The sequence below is a fragment of the Anopheles coluzzii genome, chromosome 2 (genome assembly GCF_943734685.1).
Source record: "Anopheles coluzzii chromosome 2, AcolN3, whole genome shotgun sequence".
Classification (NCBI taxonomy): domain Eukaryota; kingdom Metazoa; phylum Arthropoda; class Insecta; order Diptera; family Culicidae; genus Anopheles; species Anopheles coluzzii.
Window position 1 is genome coordinate 90,060,091 of NC_064670.1, and position 15,646 is coordinate 90,075,736.

Genomic DNA, 15,646 nt, shown 5'->3' on the forward strand with positions numbered 1-15,646 from the left:
TTCCTCTCTGAGGGGGGAAATACGGGATACACGGATTGGTAGGGATGGGATAGAGAGGTGGGAAGTTGAGGAGTAGGGAAAGAACATATTTGAGTTGTAAAGTAACTCTGCCTTTTCAACTATTGAGGTAGCAGACTATCGGCCACTGTCCCCCCGTGCCGGCAGGAAGCAGAAGTAGGGTGAGGGAAAGCTCAGTGGGTTACGGAGAATATGGTCGTGGTCAGGCCGCGCTGTCCCCCCCATCTCTGTATCCAGCTTCTGGGTGACCAGACGCAGTATCGAGGACAGGAGTCCCAACGCAGACGTCCCCCGATCAATCCCCGGGCCCACGGAACCCGCCGCACTCCCCACCAATGCCCCCCCTTCCGGCTAGGATTACAGCGGACCGGGTAGTCGAATCTACCCATAAGTGGGTGAACTGTGAGGTAGTTCCGGCCTTTCGACTAAGGAGACGGGCAGACTACGTTTCCATAGTCAAATTCGTCCCCTAGTTTGAAAAAATTACTTCCTCTCTTTTGTGTTGTAATAAGCAGTATACTCATTAAATTTCTTTATGCAAGTTTGTTATTTGTAGAAATTTTAGTATTTTTCCTAGTCCCTTTTTGTTCGGAGCGAGCATTTCGTCCAGATTGTGAGCTAGTTGGCAGGTTGTTCTATGTTGATCGTAAGCGGGGCATTCTATTAGTAAGTGGCGTACTGTGATGGTAACACAGTACTCGCATAGTGGTGGGGGAGCATTTTCCAATAGGTGTGCATGTGTAAACCTGGTGTGACCTATCCTCAGCCTAGAAATGATCCTTTGATCACTAGGAGAGGGAAGGTCGTACCATGCTGCTGTGGATTTTTTTATCTGTCTTAGAAATCGGTCTATTTCTTTGTCCCATAGGGCCTGCCAACTGCTCCATAGTGCCGTTTCACAACATTTTACAGCATCTCTTCTTGAGATGGGACTGTCGTTTTCGTTTTTATCGCGCCGACCTTCATTGGCCAATGAATCGGCTATTTCATTGCCACGTATGCCTAGGTGGCTTGGCACCCAGCAAAAGGTGATATTGTTGATGTTTGGGGACTGTTCTATTGCTTGTATGTGGGGATCATTGCTTTTGCCATGTTCTAGTGCCTTTAGCACACTAGCACTGTCCGTTAATATAATGTTGTGCTGTCCGGCTATTGCTGCTTCATCGGCTGCAAGGCTTATCGCTATGGCTTCTGCAGAGAAAATGGAAGAGAAATTTGGTAATTTAATGGCACATTTTGTTATGGATGAGTAGATGCCACATCCGGCTGCGTTGTTTGCTACCGAACCGTCTGTGTAGATGGCATAGGAGTTTGGGTATTTGGTGGTTAGTATCTCTGTGAGCATTTGAAAACATTGCATACTATTTAATTGGTCCTTATTATTGAAAATTTTAACTATTTTAACCGATGGTGTCATCCATGGCCTATCTTTGGTGATGATTAGTTTTTGAATGGTCGGTATATTGGAGTTGGTTATGTTTTTAAAGGTGGTGTTAGCATTCTTGAGAAGCGTTTCACAGGGAATGTTCTTCTCAAGGATGCGGAGTGTTGTTTTTATTATATTTAAGGCTATTACGTGGCTAAATGGTAGTTGACCGCTTTCGCAGTGCGTTGAAACTGTTGGGCTGGTAATGAAAGCACCGGCTGAGGATTTTATTGCAGTGTTGTAAACGGGTGCTATGAGTTTGTTGAATTTATTGAGGTGGTTTGAAAATAGTACCATGCCGTGTAGTAGTTTTGGTACTAACCAGCAGTGCACTATCCGGATTAGAGTTTGTCGGGAAGCCTTTGTCCTCCGACAGCCCATAATTTTGAAAAAGTTTAAGCAGTGTTTGGTGCTGGTTTTAAGCTGACTAAAGTGATCGGAAAAGGATAGTTTTGAATCAATGATGACTCCTAATATTCGGGCGCTTTTGCTGTTTTGGATCGGTCTATTGTTTATTGTAAGTGGTGTGGTAGGTGTATCATGTGTGTGTGAGCAGATGTGTAGGATGGAGCATTTTGAGGGAGACAACTGAAAGCCAGTCCAACGGCACCATTGTGCAAGCTTGTTGAGTCCGGCTTGTAGGTTGTCCCTGGATTCGGCTGGTGTGCTTGTGGAAGATATCAGAAGGATATCATCCGCGTAAATCAATGGTGTAATGTTTAGTGGGATGGATAGGAAAAGTGATTCTATGCCGATTATGAATAGAATCGGCGATAGAATCGCTCCTTGTGGTACGCCATTTTGTAGGGTATGAACGGTGGATGTGTGAGAGCCTATTTGTACGGAGAATGTTCTATTTTGTAGAAAATCTACGATGAAATTAGGGAGGTTTCCTTGGAAACCCCATCGGTGGAGCTGGTCGAGAATTAAGTATCGCCATGAGCAATCAAAGGCTTTGCTTAAGTCTACGACTGCGCAGTCTGTGTGGTGGTGGTTTGTTTTTGCGGTATTTAATATTTCGTGTAGGTGGTTCAGGTATGTGTCTATACCCATACCGTGTCTGAAGGCGTGTTGGTTTTGGTGTATTAAGTTTTGGTTTTCCAGTTCTTGGCAGAGCCTACGGTTGACCATCCTTTCGAGCACTTTCCCAATGCAATTGAGTAGTGAGATGGGTCTGTAGTTGTCCACGTGGTGTCTGTTTTTGAAGGGTTTTGGGGTGGGTATGGTTAAGCTGTATTTCCATTCGCTAGGAATGGAACCAGTTTCCCATATGTGGTTGTAAATGTTTAAAAGATGGCATAAGGCGGATGGGGGAAGGTGTTGTAGTAGTGGGTAGCCTATTGTGTCTGGGCCGGCCGAGTTGCCGCTGCACTTTTTGAGTGCATAGTGCAGCTCTGCCAGTGTGAATGGTGTGTTGTATTGGTGTTGTTGTGTTGCGGTGAAGTTGTGTGGGTTCGTTTCGGAGGCTAGTTTTGTTTTTAGGAAATTTTTCTGGTAATTGCTATTGGATGAGATGGTTTGAAAATGTAGGGCAAATTTTTCGGAAACTATTGCTGGATCCGTGATAGGATCGTCCTCGTTTAGGATAATTGGGGAGTTGGATTTGGTGGCTTTGCTATTGCTTTGCTCGTTTACCCAGGACCATATTTCTCTTGCGGAGGTGGAGTTGCTAACTGTTTTGAGAAATTTTTCGTCTGCGGCTTGTTTGGCTTTTTTAATGGCCAGTTTGGTTTCTTTATCGGCTATTTTGAAATTCTCCGCCAAAAAATCGGTTAGGAATTTGTTTTGTTTGTTTTTGTTGTTTGTGCGGCGACGCAGGTGCTTTCGCCTGTTTTTTATGGCTATTGCAACCTCCTTATTCCACCATGGAACGTACTCTCGTGGTAAGGTGCCGTTCGTTCGGGGAATGGAGGATGTGGCTGCTTCTAGAATAATATTAGCAAACACCTGTTCATTCTGATCGAGGATGTCCCAAGGGAAGGCACTCAACGCCTTTTGGCAGTCCTCCCAGTTGGCTTTGTCATACTTCCATCTGGGACGGATGGTTGTGGGTGGTGTGTTGCGATTGCATTTAATGATCATAGGAAAATGATCACTCCCATGCAGATCGTTCATTACTTGGATGGAAAAGTGTGGAACTATTGGGTAAGAGGTGGCACAATGGTCAAGGGACGATTGTTTGCCTGTGTCCGGCGAGAGTCTGGTGGGTGCTTTGTGGTATAGAACCTGTGTAAGATTGTTTTCGAACGTGTCCTGTAGGAGTGTTCCGCGGCTATTGGTTATTGCACAGCCCCAGTCCTTGTGTTGGGCATTAAAGTCGCCAACCAACATAAGGGGATGTGCAATTTGGTTAAAAAGGTTGTCAAGTGACAATTGCAGGTTTGGAATAAGTCGATCGCTAGGTGTGAGGTAGGTACAGACAATGGTGACCTCTATGGGGGTTTTTATTTGGATGGCTATTGCTGGGAAATCGGTTTGAAGGGTTATATGTTCAAACGGTATGTGTTTTAGGATACCTAAGCAAACAGTATGTTTGAGTATGACTGCTGGTTTAGTTATCCAAGTGTAGTTATTTAGTTCTCCTTCTTCTTCTTTGGCTCAACAACCGATGTCGGTCAAGGCCTGCCTGTACCCATTTGTGGGCTTGGCTTTCAGTGACTAATTGATTTCCCCCCCCATAGCAGGATAAGTCAGTCCTACGTATGGCGGCGCGGTCTATTTGGGGATTGAACCCATGACGGGCATGTTGTTAAGTCGTACGAGTTGACGACTGTACTACGAGATCGGCCAGTTATTTAGTAGTGGGTCATTAAAAAGGTGTTTTGATGAGTACGCTTCTTGTAGTGTTACTATTGTGGGTTGTGTTTGGGTTAATATAATTTTTAGTTCATCGATATTATTATGTACACTTCGTATATTCCAATTTAACAAAAAATTATGTTGGTTATTTGGTGTGCTGGTAGGATTAGTGGCGTTAGGATCCACTTTTTAGGAAAAGAAATATCATTTGTAAGCAGAAAATTGGAAATTGAACATTGGTAATTCAGTAAAAAAAAATTTATTTCGAGGTGAGTTTTGATTTCTTTGTTGCTGGTATTTTGACAGCTTCACCCTCTTCGGAGGAGGAGGAGGAAGAAGATGAAAGGGAGAGTTGGTGTTTTGAGGTTAAGGTGGAGCCGGTGGTTGGTATGCTTGTGATGGTGTAGTCGGTTTCCGTATCTGTATCAGTTTGCTGTTCAGAGCTGCTGCTTTGATGCAGTTCGTCGATGCGAGTGTTTAGTCGCGCGATCTGCTTGTTCAGATTTTCAATCGTTTGCGTGAGGCTGATTATAATTTGATCTTTCGGATCGACGGCTTGCGCTACGTTTATACGCTGCTGCACCGTGCTAGCTAGCGTTTGTTTTGGTCCAGAGGAACTGTCGATCATCTGCTTGGCTTCACGGTAGGAGCAGTTGTGGTCGATTTTCAGTTTTATCAACTGAGCTTCTTGTTTGTACTTGGGGCAGTTGGTGTCGAAAGCACTGTGTGCTCCACCGCAGTTTGTGCACTTTGCCGGCAGTGTGCACGGACCATGGGTTTTTTCGCCACACGTTGCGCAGGTTTCGCCATTTTTGCAATTGTTTTTGGTGTGGCCAAACTGCAAGCACGTGTTGCAGCGCATTGGACGTGGATAGTAAACGCGAGTCTTGATGCGCTCCATGCCGATGTAGATGTATTCAGGTATTTTCACTGCCTGCATTGTCACTACATATGAATTCGTGGGCACCGATTTGCCATACGATTTGCGCGTGAACCGATATACGTCAGTGACATTATCTTCCTCGAGATGGGCCTTTATTTCGTCCACGGTGAGCGAGGCTATCGAGCCACACGTGAACACGAATTTCACATTGTTGTACGTGGGATGCGGCTCGACAACGACCGCCACATTGTTCAGCAGTTTTGTGACCGTTTGGAGGTTAGTGTAGGTGTGTTCGGATCGGGTTTCTATTAAATAGGTTGAGGGGCTGATCAGCCTACCGTTTACTACCTTACCTTGGATGCGCTTTACCGTTTCGCTCAAGATCCAGGGATTGGTCGGAAGTGGAGATCCGTCTGCTGTGCGCATGATCAGGTACCGCTTCTCTCCATGCTCGTTGTTGGGATCCATGAATGCTGGCAGCGTTCTCCCCCTTTGCTCCCTCCCAGGGTGCGGGGAGAGACCAGCTGAGGTGGCCGGTGGCCCCGGCATCGTTGCTCACTTTTTCACCACTCGATAGAAAAAATACTTTTTGTTTTCCGAACTGATCGCAAGAGGAATTTGGATGATGGTTGCCCAAAGTTCTTAACAATTTCCTTTCCTTTGCTCTCAGCAGGACACTTCACTGGCTAGGCACGTGTGTCTCCTTCAACAAGTCACACGCTTCTGGACATGTTGTTGATGATATGTTAGACATAAGTTTTGGCTCGTAAGGAGTTCTTTCGCCTCTTTCTCTTGAACGTCATGATGATAGCAGCTAAAGCAGGATTGCGGCGCTTTGTTTAAGGTGAGTGAACAGACAAGAATTGTTCAGAAGGAAAGTCTTAGAGGATCGCGGAAAAGTTGAGATTATCACACCAGTAGAAGAAGTATGTGGTACTTATTAGGACAAAGCATCATGTAAGGTTGAAGAAGTATAGGTACATGATGATATCTGTATCCTAAAATGGGTATAGGTATTAGGTTCGTTCAGTTGTAGGTACTACCTTCAATGTAATATTGCACCTCAAACGAAGGGTAAGTTAGAAATGTAATTTTGGATGAGCCCGTTTAATTTGAGTAGTACAGTACATTACGGGTAGGCATCATCGATGGACTGGTCGTAAATGATTGTACCGAATGGCTAGGGTACCAATAGCTATCACGGCACATTGGCGTATGGCAAAACTGGCTCCATCTCCGAAAAACCATGTTCGTCGCGTGTATGTCGCTAGAGAGCATGTTCATAGTGAGGTTTCGTTGGACATTGTCGTAGCATGCACTAACCGTCTCAACCTGTTCTTGTGTATTAACATTGTTGGGATGTCGCCAAAATAGATGAGCGTCATTTTCACAAACAGAGCCATACATTTTCTACTCTGATAATTCAGAGCTTAGGACTTGCGGTAATAAAGAGGTCGCAGAGCTTGGAGCACGCTTGACGGTTCGATTTTCCTGTACAAGACGTTTCCGCTATACTTCGACAGTCAGGGCCTGCTGCATCCATGTAGTTTTGCCTATGTTTTTCGGAATCACAGCGGAGTTGGGAATAAGTAGACGATCTGTGAGCTGGCCTTAAAGCTTGGCCGTTGGGATAATTTCCTGTTGTGCGTGCCAAAATGTAAACTAAAACGAGAGAAAGAGAAACGACAACAAACTTGATGGCATGCCAGCTGAACAAGCCATGCAGTATTCGACCGAGCAGGAGTAATCCGCCGATCTATGTAATATGTAAGGTGTTCGAATGAAATGATGAAGTTCTTGAATGATTCGATTTGTAGTCCTGAAAAGGACTGTTGCTTGGAACCAAGAGAGCGTTATTGCAATGCTGTTGTAGAAGCATGCAGTATAACGTGTAGTAGGTGGTTTACTTCTTGGCTGCAGCTGCCTTTTTGGGGGCAGCGGCTTTCTTGGGTGCGGCAGCCTTCTTGGGAGCGGCGGCCTTCTTGGCGGGAGCTGCTGCCTTCTTTGGTTTCGGTGCTTTCGGTTTGGCAGCCGCGGCCTTGGATGGTCTAGTCTAGTCTAAGAGATTATAGTGACTTTGGTCCTTATGGACTCTTTCGTCACATGCACTAGAATCCTTTTGCAAAATTATGTTAGATTATTTTCTCTTCCTCTCTGAGGGGGGAAATACGGGATACACGGATTGGTAGGGATGGGATAGAGAGGTGGGAAGTTGAGGAGTAGGGAAAGAACATATTTGAGTTGTAAAGTAACTCTGCCTTTTCAACTATTGAGGTAGCAGACTATCGGCCACTGTCCCCCCGTGCCGGCAGGAAGCAGAAGTAGGGTGAGGGAAAGCTCAGTGGGTTACCGAGAATATGGTCGTGGTCAGGCCGCGCTGTCCCCCCCATCTCTGTATCCAGCTTCTGGGTGACCAGACGCAGTATCCAGGACAGGAGTCCCAACGCAGACGTCCCCCGATCAATCCCCGGGCCCACGGAACCCGCCGCACTCCCCACCAATGCCCCCCCTTCCGGCTAGGATTACAGCGGACCGGGTAGTCGAATCTACCCATAAGTGGGTGAACTGTGAGGTAGTTCCGGCCTTTCGACTAAGGAGACGGGCAGACTACGTTTCCATAGTCAAATTCGTCCCCTAGTTTGAAAAAATTACTTCCTCTCTTTTGTGTTGTAATAAGCAGTATACTCATTAAATTTCTTTATGCAAGTTTGTTATTTGTAGAAATTTTAGTATTTTTCCTAGTCCCTTTTTGTTCGGAGCGAGCATTTCGTCCAGATTGTGAGCTAGTTGGCAGGTTGTTCTATGTTGATCGTAAGCGGGGCATTCTATTAGTAAGTGGCGTACTGTGATGGTAACACAGTACTCGCATAGTGGTGGGGGAGCATTTTCCAATAGGTGTGCATGTGTAAACCTGGTGTGACCTATCCTCAGCCTAGAAATGATCCTTTGATCACTAGGAGAGGGAAGGTCGTACCATGCTGCTGTGGATTTTTTTATCTGTCTTAGAAATCGGTCTATTTCTTTGTCCCATAGGGCCTGCCAACTGCTCCATAGTGCCGTTTCACAACATTTTACAGCATCTCTTCTTGAGATGGGACTGTCGTTTTCGTTTTTATCGCGCCGACCTTCATTGGCCAATGAATCGGCTATTTCATTGCCACGTATGCCTAGGTGGCTTGGCACCCAGCAAAAGGTGATATTGTTGATGTTTGGGGACTGTTCTATTGCTTGTATGTGGGGATCATTGCTTTTGCCATGTTCTAGTGCCTTTAGCACACTAGCACTGTCCGTTAATATAATGTTGTGCTGTCCGGCTATTGCTGCTTCATCGGCTGCAAGGCTTATCGCTATGGCTTCTGCAGAGAAAATGGAAGAGAAATTTGGTAATTTAATGGCACATTTTGTTATGGATGAGTAGATGCCACATCCGGCTGCGTTGTTTGCTACCGAACCGTCTGTGTAGATGGCATAGGAGTTTGGGTATTTGGTGGTTAGTATCTCTGTGAGCATTTGAAAACATTGCATACTATTTAATTGGTCCTTATTATTGAAAATTTTAACTATTTTAACCGATGGTGTCATCCATGGCCTATCTTTGGTGGTGATTAGTTTTTGAATGGTCGGTATATTGGAGTTGGTTATGTTTTTAAAGGTGGTGTTAGCATTCTTGAGAAGCGTTTCACAGGGAATGTTCTTCTCAAGGATGCGGAGTGTTGTTTTTATTATATTTAAGGCTATTACGTGGCTAAATGGTAGTTGACCGCTTTCGCAGTGCGTTGAAACTGTTGGGCTGGTAATGAAAGCACCGGCTGAGGATTTTATTGCAGTGTTGTAAACGGGTGCTATGAGTTTGTTGAATTTATTGAGGTGGTTTGAAAATAGTACCATGCCGTGTAGTAGTTTTGGTACTAACCAGCAGTGCACTATCCGGATTAGAGTTTGTCGGGAAGCCTTTGTCCTCCGACAGCCCATAATTTTGAAAAAGTTTAAGCAGTGTTTGGTGCTGGTTTTAAGCTGACTAAAGTGATCGGAAAAGGATAGTTTTGAATCAATGATGACTCCTAATATTCGGGCGCTTTTGCTGTTTTGGATCGGTCTATTGTTTATTGTAAGTGGTGTGGTAGGTGTATCATGTGTGTGTGAGCAGATGTGTAGGATGGAGCATTTTGAGGGAGACAACTGAAAGCCAGTCCAACGGCACCATTGTGCAAGCTTGTTGAGTCCGGCTTGTAGGTTGTCCCTGGATTCGGCTGGTGTGCTTGTGGAAGATATCAGAAGGATATCATCCGCGTAAATCAATGGTGTAATGTTTAGTGGGATGGATAGGAAAAGTGATTCTATGCCGATTATGAATAGAATCGGCGATAGAATCGCTCCTTGTGGTACGTCATTTTGTAGGGTATGAACGGTGGATGTGTGAGAGCCTATTTGTACGGAGAATGTTCTATTTTGTAGAAAATCTACGATGAAATTAGGGAGGTTTCCTTGGAAACCCCATCGGTGGAGCTGGTCGAGAATTAAGTATCGCCATGAGCAATCAAAGGCTTTGCTTAAGTCTACGACTGCGCAGTCTGTGTGGTGGTGGTTTGTTTTTGCGGTATTTAATATTTCGTGTAGGTGGTTCAGGTATGTGTCTATACCCATACCGTGTCTGAAGGCGTGTTGGTTTTGGTGTATTAAGTTTTGGTTTTCCAGTTCTTGGCAGAGCCTACGGTTGACCATCCTTTCGAGCACTTTCCCAATGCAATTGAGTAGTGAGATGGGTCTGTAGTTGTCCACGTGGTGTCTGTTTTTGAAGGGTTTTGGGGTGGGTATGGTTAAGCTGTATTTCCATTCGCTAGGAATGGAACCAGTTTCCCATATGTGGTTGTAAATGTTTAAAAGATGGCATAAGGCGGATGGGGGAAGGTGTTGTAGTAGTGGGTAGCCTATTGTGTCTGGGCCGGCCGAGTTGCCGCTGCACTTTTTGAGTGCATAGTGCAGCTCTGCCAGTGTGAATGGTGTGTTGTATTGGTGTTGTTGTGTTGCGGTGAAGTTGTGTGGGTTCGTTTCGGAGGCTAGTTTTGTTTTTAGGAAATTTTTCTGGTAATTGCTATTGGATGAGATGGTTTGAAAATGTAGGGCAAATTTTTCGGAAACTATTGCTGGATCCGTGATAGGATCGTCCTCGTTTAGGATAATTGGGGAGTTGGATTTGGTGGCTTTGCTATTGCTTTGCTCGTTTACCCAGGACCATATTTCTCTTGCGGAGGTGGAGTTGCTAACTGTTTTGAGAAATTTTTCGTCTGCGGCTTGTTTGGCTTTTTTAATGGCCAGTTTGGTTTCTTTATCGGCTATTTTGAAATTCTCCGCCAAAAAATCGGTTAGGAATTTGTTTTGTTTGTTTTTGTTGTTTGTGCGGCGACGCAGGTGCTTTCGCCTGTTTTTTATGGCTATTGCAACCTCCTTATTCCACCATGGAACGTACTCTCGTGGTAAGGTGCCGTTCGTTCGGGGAATGGAGGATGTGGCTGCTTCTAGAATAATATTAGCAAACACCTGTTCATTCTGATCGAGGATGTCCCAAGGGAAGGCACTCAACGCCTTTTGGTAGTCCTCCCAGTTGGCTTTGTCATACTTCCATCTGGGACGGATGGTTGTGGGTGGTGTGTTGCGATTGCATTTAATGATCATAGGAAAATGATCACTCCCATGCAGATCGTTCATTACTTGGATGGAAAAGTGTGGAACTATTGGGTAAGAGGTGGCACAATGGTCAAGGGACGATTGTTTGCCTGTGTCCGGCGAGAGTCTGGTGGGTGCTTTGTGGTATAGAACCTGTGTAAGATTGTTTTCGAACGTGTCCTGTAGGAGTGTTCCGCGGCTATTGGTTATTGCACAGCCCCAGTCCTTGTGTTGGGCATTAAAGTCGCCAACCAACATAAGGGGATGTGCAATTTGGTTAAAAAGGTTGTCAAGCGACAATTGCAGGTTTGGAATAAGTCGATCGCTAGGTGTGAGGTAGGTACAGACAATGGTGACCTCTATGGGGGTTTTTATTTGGATGGCTATTGCTGGGAAATCGGTTTGAAGGGTTATATGTTCAAACGGTATGTGTTTTAGGATACCTAAGCAAACAGTATGTTTGAGTATGACTGCTGGTTTAGTTATCCAAGTGTAGTTATTTAGTAGTGGGTCATTAAAAAGGTGTTTTGATGAGTACGCTTCTTGTAGTGTTACTATTGTGGGTTGTGTTTGGGTTAATATAATTTTTAGTTCATCGATATTATTATGTAAACTTCGTATATTCCAATTTAACAAAAAATTAAGTTCGTTTGTTGGTGTGCTGGTAGGATTAGTGGCGTTAGGATCCACTTTTTAGGAAAAGAAATATCATTTGTAAGCAGAAAATTGGAAATTGAACATTGGTAATTCAGTAAAAAAAAATTTATTTCGAGGTGAGTTTTGATTTCTTTGTTGCTGGTATTTTGACAGCTTCACCCTCTTCGGAGGAGGAGGAGGAAGAAGATGAAAGGGAGAGTTGGTGTTTTGAGGTTAAGGTGGAGCCGGTGGTTGGTATGCTTGTGATGGTGTAGTCGGTTTCCGTATCTGTATCAGTTTGCTGTTCAGAGCTGCTGCTTTGATGCAGTTCGTCGATGCGAGTGTTTAGTCGCGCGATCTGCTTGTTCAGATTTTCAATCGTTTGCGTGAGGCTGATTATAATTTGATCTTTCGGATCGACGGCTTGCGCTACGTTTATACGCTGCTGCACCGTGCTAGCTAGCGTTTGTTTTGGTCCAGAGGAACTGTCGATCATCTGCTTGGCTTCACGGTAGGAGCAGTTGTGGTCGATTTTCAGTTTTATCAACTGAGCTTCTTGTTTGTACTTGGGGCAGTTGGTGTCGAAAGCACTGTGTGCTCCACCGCAGTTTGTGCACTTTGCCGGCAGTGTGCACGGACCATGGGTTTTTTCGCCACACGTTGCGCAGGTTTCGCCATTTTTGCAATTGTTTTTGGTGTGGCCAAACTGCAAGCACGTGTTGCAGCGCATTGGACGTGGATAGTAAACGCGAGTCTTGATGCGCTCCATGCCGATGTAGATGTATTCAGGTATTTTCACTGCCTGCATTGTCACTACATATGAGTTCGTGGGCACCGATTTGCCATCCGACTTGCGCGTGAACCGATATACGTCGGTGACATTATCTTCCTCGAGATGGGCCTTTATTTCGTCCACGGTGAGCGAGGCTATCGAGCCACACGTGAACACGAACTTTACGTTGTTGTATCAGCCTACCGTTTACTACCTTACCTTGGATGCGCTTTACCGTTTCGCTCAGTATCCAGGGATTGGTCGGAAGTGGAGATCCGTCTGCTGTGCGCAGGATCAGGTACCGCTTCTCTCCATGCTCGTTGTTGGGGTCCATGAATGCTGGCAGCGTCCTTCCCCTTTGCTCCCTCCCAGGGTGCGGGGGGAGACCAGCTGAGGTGGCCGGTGGCCCCGGCATCGTTGCTCACTTTTTCACCACTCGATAGAAAAAATACTTTTTGTTTTCCGAACTGATCGCAAGAGGAATTTGGATGATGGTTGCCCAAAGTTCTTAACAATTTCCTTTCCTTTGCTCTCAGCAGGATACTTCACTGGCTAGGCACGTGTGTCTCCTTCAACAACTCACACGCTTCTGGACATGTTGTTGATGATATGTTAGACATAAGTTTTGGCTCGTAAGAAGTTATTTCGCCTCTTTCTCTTGAACGTCATGATGATAGCAGCTAAAGCAGGATTGCGGCGCGAGCTTAAGGTGAGTGAACAGTAGTGATGGGAAAAATGAAGTTTTTGTCGGAATCGATTCCGGCTAGCTCCGCAGTTTTCTGGAATCGATTCCGGATAGTAGGTCCGGAATCAGTTTCCGGAATCGATTCCGGAATCGGCTCCGGAATCGGAATCGACTCCGGAATCGGCTCCAAAGATGATTCCGGAATCGGCTCCGGAATAGGAATCGGTTCCGGAATCGCCTCCGGAATCGGAATCGGCTCCGGAATCGGAATCGATTCCAGCATCGGAATCGGCTCCGGAATTGATTCCCAACACGGAATCGGAATCGGGTAGGTCCGATTCGGAGCACCCACCACTAGTGAACAGACAAGAATTGTTCAGAAGGAAAGTCTTAGAGGATCGCGGAAAAGCTTAGAATATCACACCAGTAGAAAAAGTACGTGGTACTTACTAGGACAAAGCATCATGTAAGGTTGAAGAAGTATAGGTACATGATGATATCCGTATCCTAAAATGGGTATAGGTATTAGGTTCGTTCAGTTGTAGGTACTACCTTCAATGTAATATTGCACCTCAAACGAAGGGTAAGTTAGAAATGTAATTTTGGATGAGCCCGTTTAATTTGAGTAGTACAGTACATTACGGGTAGGCATCATCGATGGACTGGTCGTAAATGATTGTACCGAATGGCTAGGGTACCAATAGCTATCACGGCACATTGGCGTATGGCAAAACTGGCTCAATCTCCGAAAAACCATGTTCGTCGCGTGTATGTCGCTAGAGAACATGTTCATAGTGAGGTTTCGTTGGACATTGTCGTAGCATGCACTAACCGTCATTACCTGTTCTTGTGTATTAACATTGTTGGGATGTCGCCAAAATAGATGAGCGTCATTTTCACAAACAGAGCCATACATTTTTTACTCTGATAATTCAGAGCTTAGGACTTGCGGTAATAGAGAGGTCGCAGAGCTTGGAGCACGCTTGACGGTTCGATTTTCCTGTACAAGACGTTTTCGCTATACTTCGACAGTCAGGGCCTGCTGCATCCATGTAGTTTTGCCTATGTTTTTCGGAATCACAGCGGAGTTGGGAATAAGTAGACGATCTGTGAGCTGGCCTTAAAGCTTGGCCGTTGGGATAATTTCCTGTTGTGCGTGCCAAAATGTAAACTAAAACGAGAGAAAGAGAAACGACAACAAACTTGATGGCATGCCAGCTGAACAAGCCATGCAGTATTCGACCGAGCAGGAGTAATCCGCCGATCTATGTAATATGTAAGGTGTTCGAATGAAATGATGAAGTTCTTGAATGATTCGATTTGTAGTCCTGAAAAGGACTGTTGCTTGGAACCAAGAGAGCGTTATTGCAATGCTGTTGTAGAAGCATGCAGTATAACGTGTAGTAGGTGGTTTACTTCTTGGCTGCAGCTGCCTTTTTGGGGGCAGCGGCTTTCTTGGGTGCGGCAGCCTTCTTGGGAGCGGCGGCCTTCTTGGCGGGAGCTGCTGCCTTCTTTGGTTTCGGTGCTTTTGGCTTGGCAGCCGCGGCCTTGGTTGGCTTGGTGGATTTCTGCTTCGGGGCTGCCGGTTTCTTGGCGGCTTTCTTCGCTCCGTCGGCGGCCTTGGGTTTCTTAGCTGCGGCGGCCTTCGGTTTCTTGGCGGCGGCACCGTCAGCCTTCTTGGTGGTCTTCTTGGCGGCGGCCTTCTTCTCTCCGGCGGGCTTCTTGGCTGCGGTCTTCTTCTTCTTGTCCGCGGCAGAGGCCGACTTCTTGGGGGCCGCTGCCTTCTTCTTCTTCTCTACCGCTGGCTTCTTAGCTGCGGCCGAGAGCTTGAATGAGCCCGACGCACCGGTTCCCTTGGTCTGGACCAGCTTGCCGTTGGCGACGGCAGTCTTGAGGGCCTTCTTCAAGAAGGTGGCCAGCTTGGTCACGTCAGCCTTGTAGTTGGCCGCCACGTACTTCTTGATCGCCTGCAGCGAGGAACCGTTGCGTTCGTTGAGTGCCTTGACGGCGGCCAGCAGCATCTCGTTGACCGGAGGATGTGCCGCTGGCTGCTTGGGCTTCTTGGGGCCGGCGGCCGCCTTTGGCTTCTTCGGTGACTTGGCCGTGGCGGCTGGGGCAGCAGCTGCTGCAGCCGGGACTTCGGTCGCTGCGGAATCGGCCATCGTAGTTGCTTTCGCGCTTGTTTGAGGGGTTATTCGCTTTCACTCACACACTGACACAGCAATGTTTATGTTTATGCTTATGCTCACCTATGCTCGGGGGTGACTCGAATTTGGGAACTTGAGAGGAAACACATTGAAAGCTTATGTCAGATTTTCGATGCGGTTGTCAAAGAAAGTTGCAAAAATACTGTTGTACTTTCTATCGAAAATAACCACATATTTGCTCTGAACACTTGAATCAGATGATTGTTTCGGGTTGGCAAAATGTTAGGCTTTCAAAAAATGTATACTTTACCTCTAAACTAGTTCTACCGAAGACGAAAATAGCGATAGAAGTGCGGATTTGCGAGACGCTGCAGCGATAGGATGGGATGTTTTGTGGTATATCTCCTGTAAACCGCATTTCCGATACCTCAAGGGTGGTAAAATAGTGAGTTTAACATTTTTCCTACCAAAGTACATCTAATGAATGATAAATGGTAGCAGCAAAGTGTATTAAAATGGCAAAAGAAAATGCATCCTCCAGCGTCAGATCGATCGAAAACCGAGTGACGTTTGCTTGTTTGGGTTGGCTTGGTGTATCGAGATAGTAAGAAATAAT

General features: G+C 45.8%; 2 protein-coding genes across 2 annotated transcripts; both read right to left on the reverse strand.

Moving 5' to 3' along the window:
• Window positions 1-4,487: 4,487 nt before the first annotated feature.
• On the reverse strand, window positions 4,488-13,683 carry LOC125906777 (uncharacterized). Its single transcript, XM_049607222.1, has 2 exons — window positions 12,624-13,683; window positions 4,488-5,684 (listed from the first exon to the last, which is right to left on the reverse strand). Exon 2 carries the CDS (start codon window positions 5,673-5,675, stop codon window positions 4,503-4,505), a length of 1,173 nt encoding a protein of 390 aa, XP_049463179.1. The 5' UTR covers window positions 5,676-5,684; window positions 12,624-13,683; the 3' UTR covers window positions 4,488-4,502.
• A 471-nt stretch (window positions 13,684-14,154) lies between these two features.
• LOC120953095 (histone H1-like) lies at window positions 14,155-15,326 on the reverse strand. Its single transcript, XM_040372774.2, has one exon. The coding sequence runs from the start codon at window positions 15,043-15,045 to the stop codon at window positions 14,296-14,298; it is 750 nt and encodes a 249-aa protein (XP_040228708.2). The 5' UTR covers window positions 15,046-15,326; the 3' UTR covers window positions 14,155-14,295.
• Window positions 15,327-15,646: the final 320 nt, after the last annotated feature.

What these genes read in the sequence shown, in the direction of transcription:
- LOC125906777 (XM_049607222.1), bottom strand. Translation starts at nt 5,675, where the DNA reads ATGCCGGGGCCACCGGCCACCTCAGCTGGTCTCTCCCCGCACCCTGGG.
- LOC120953095 (XM_040372774.2), bottom strand. Translation starts at nt 15,045, where the DNA reads ATGGCCGATTCCGCAGCGACCGAAGTCCCGGCTGCAGCAGCTGCTGCC.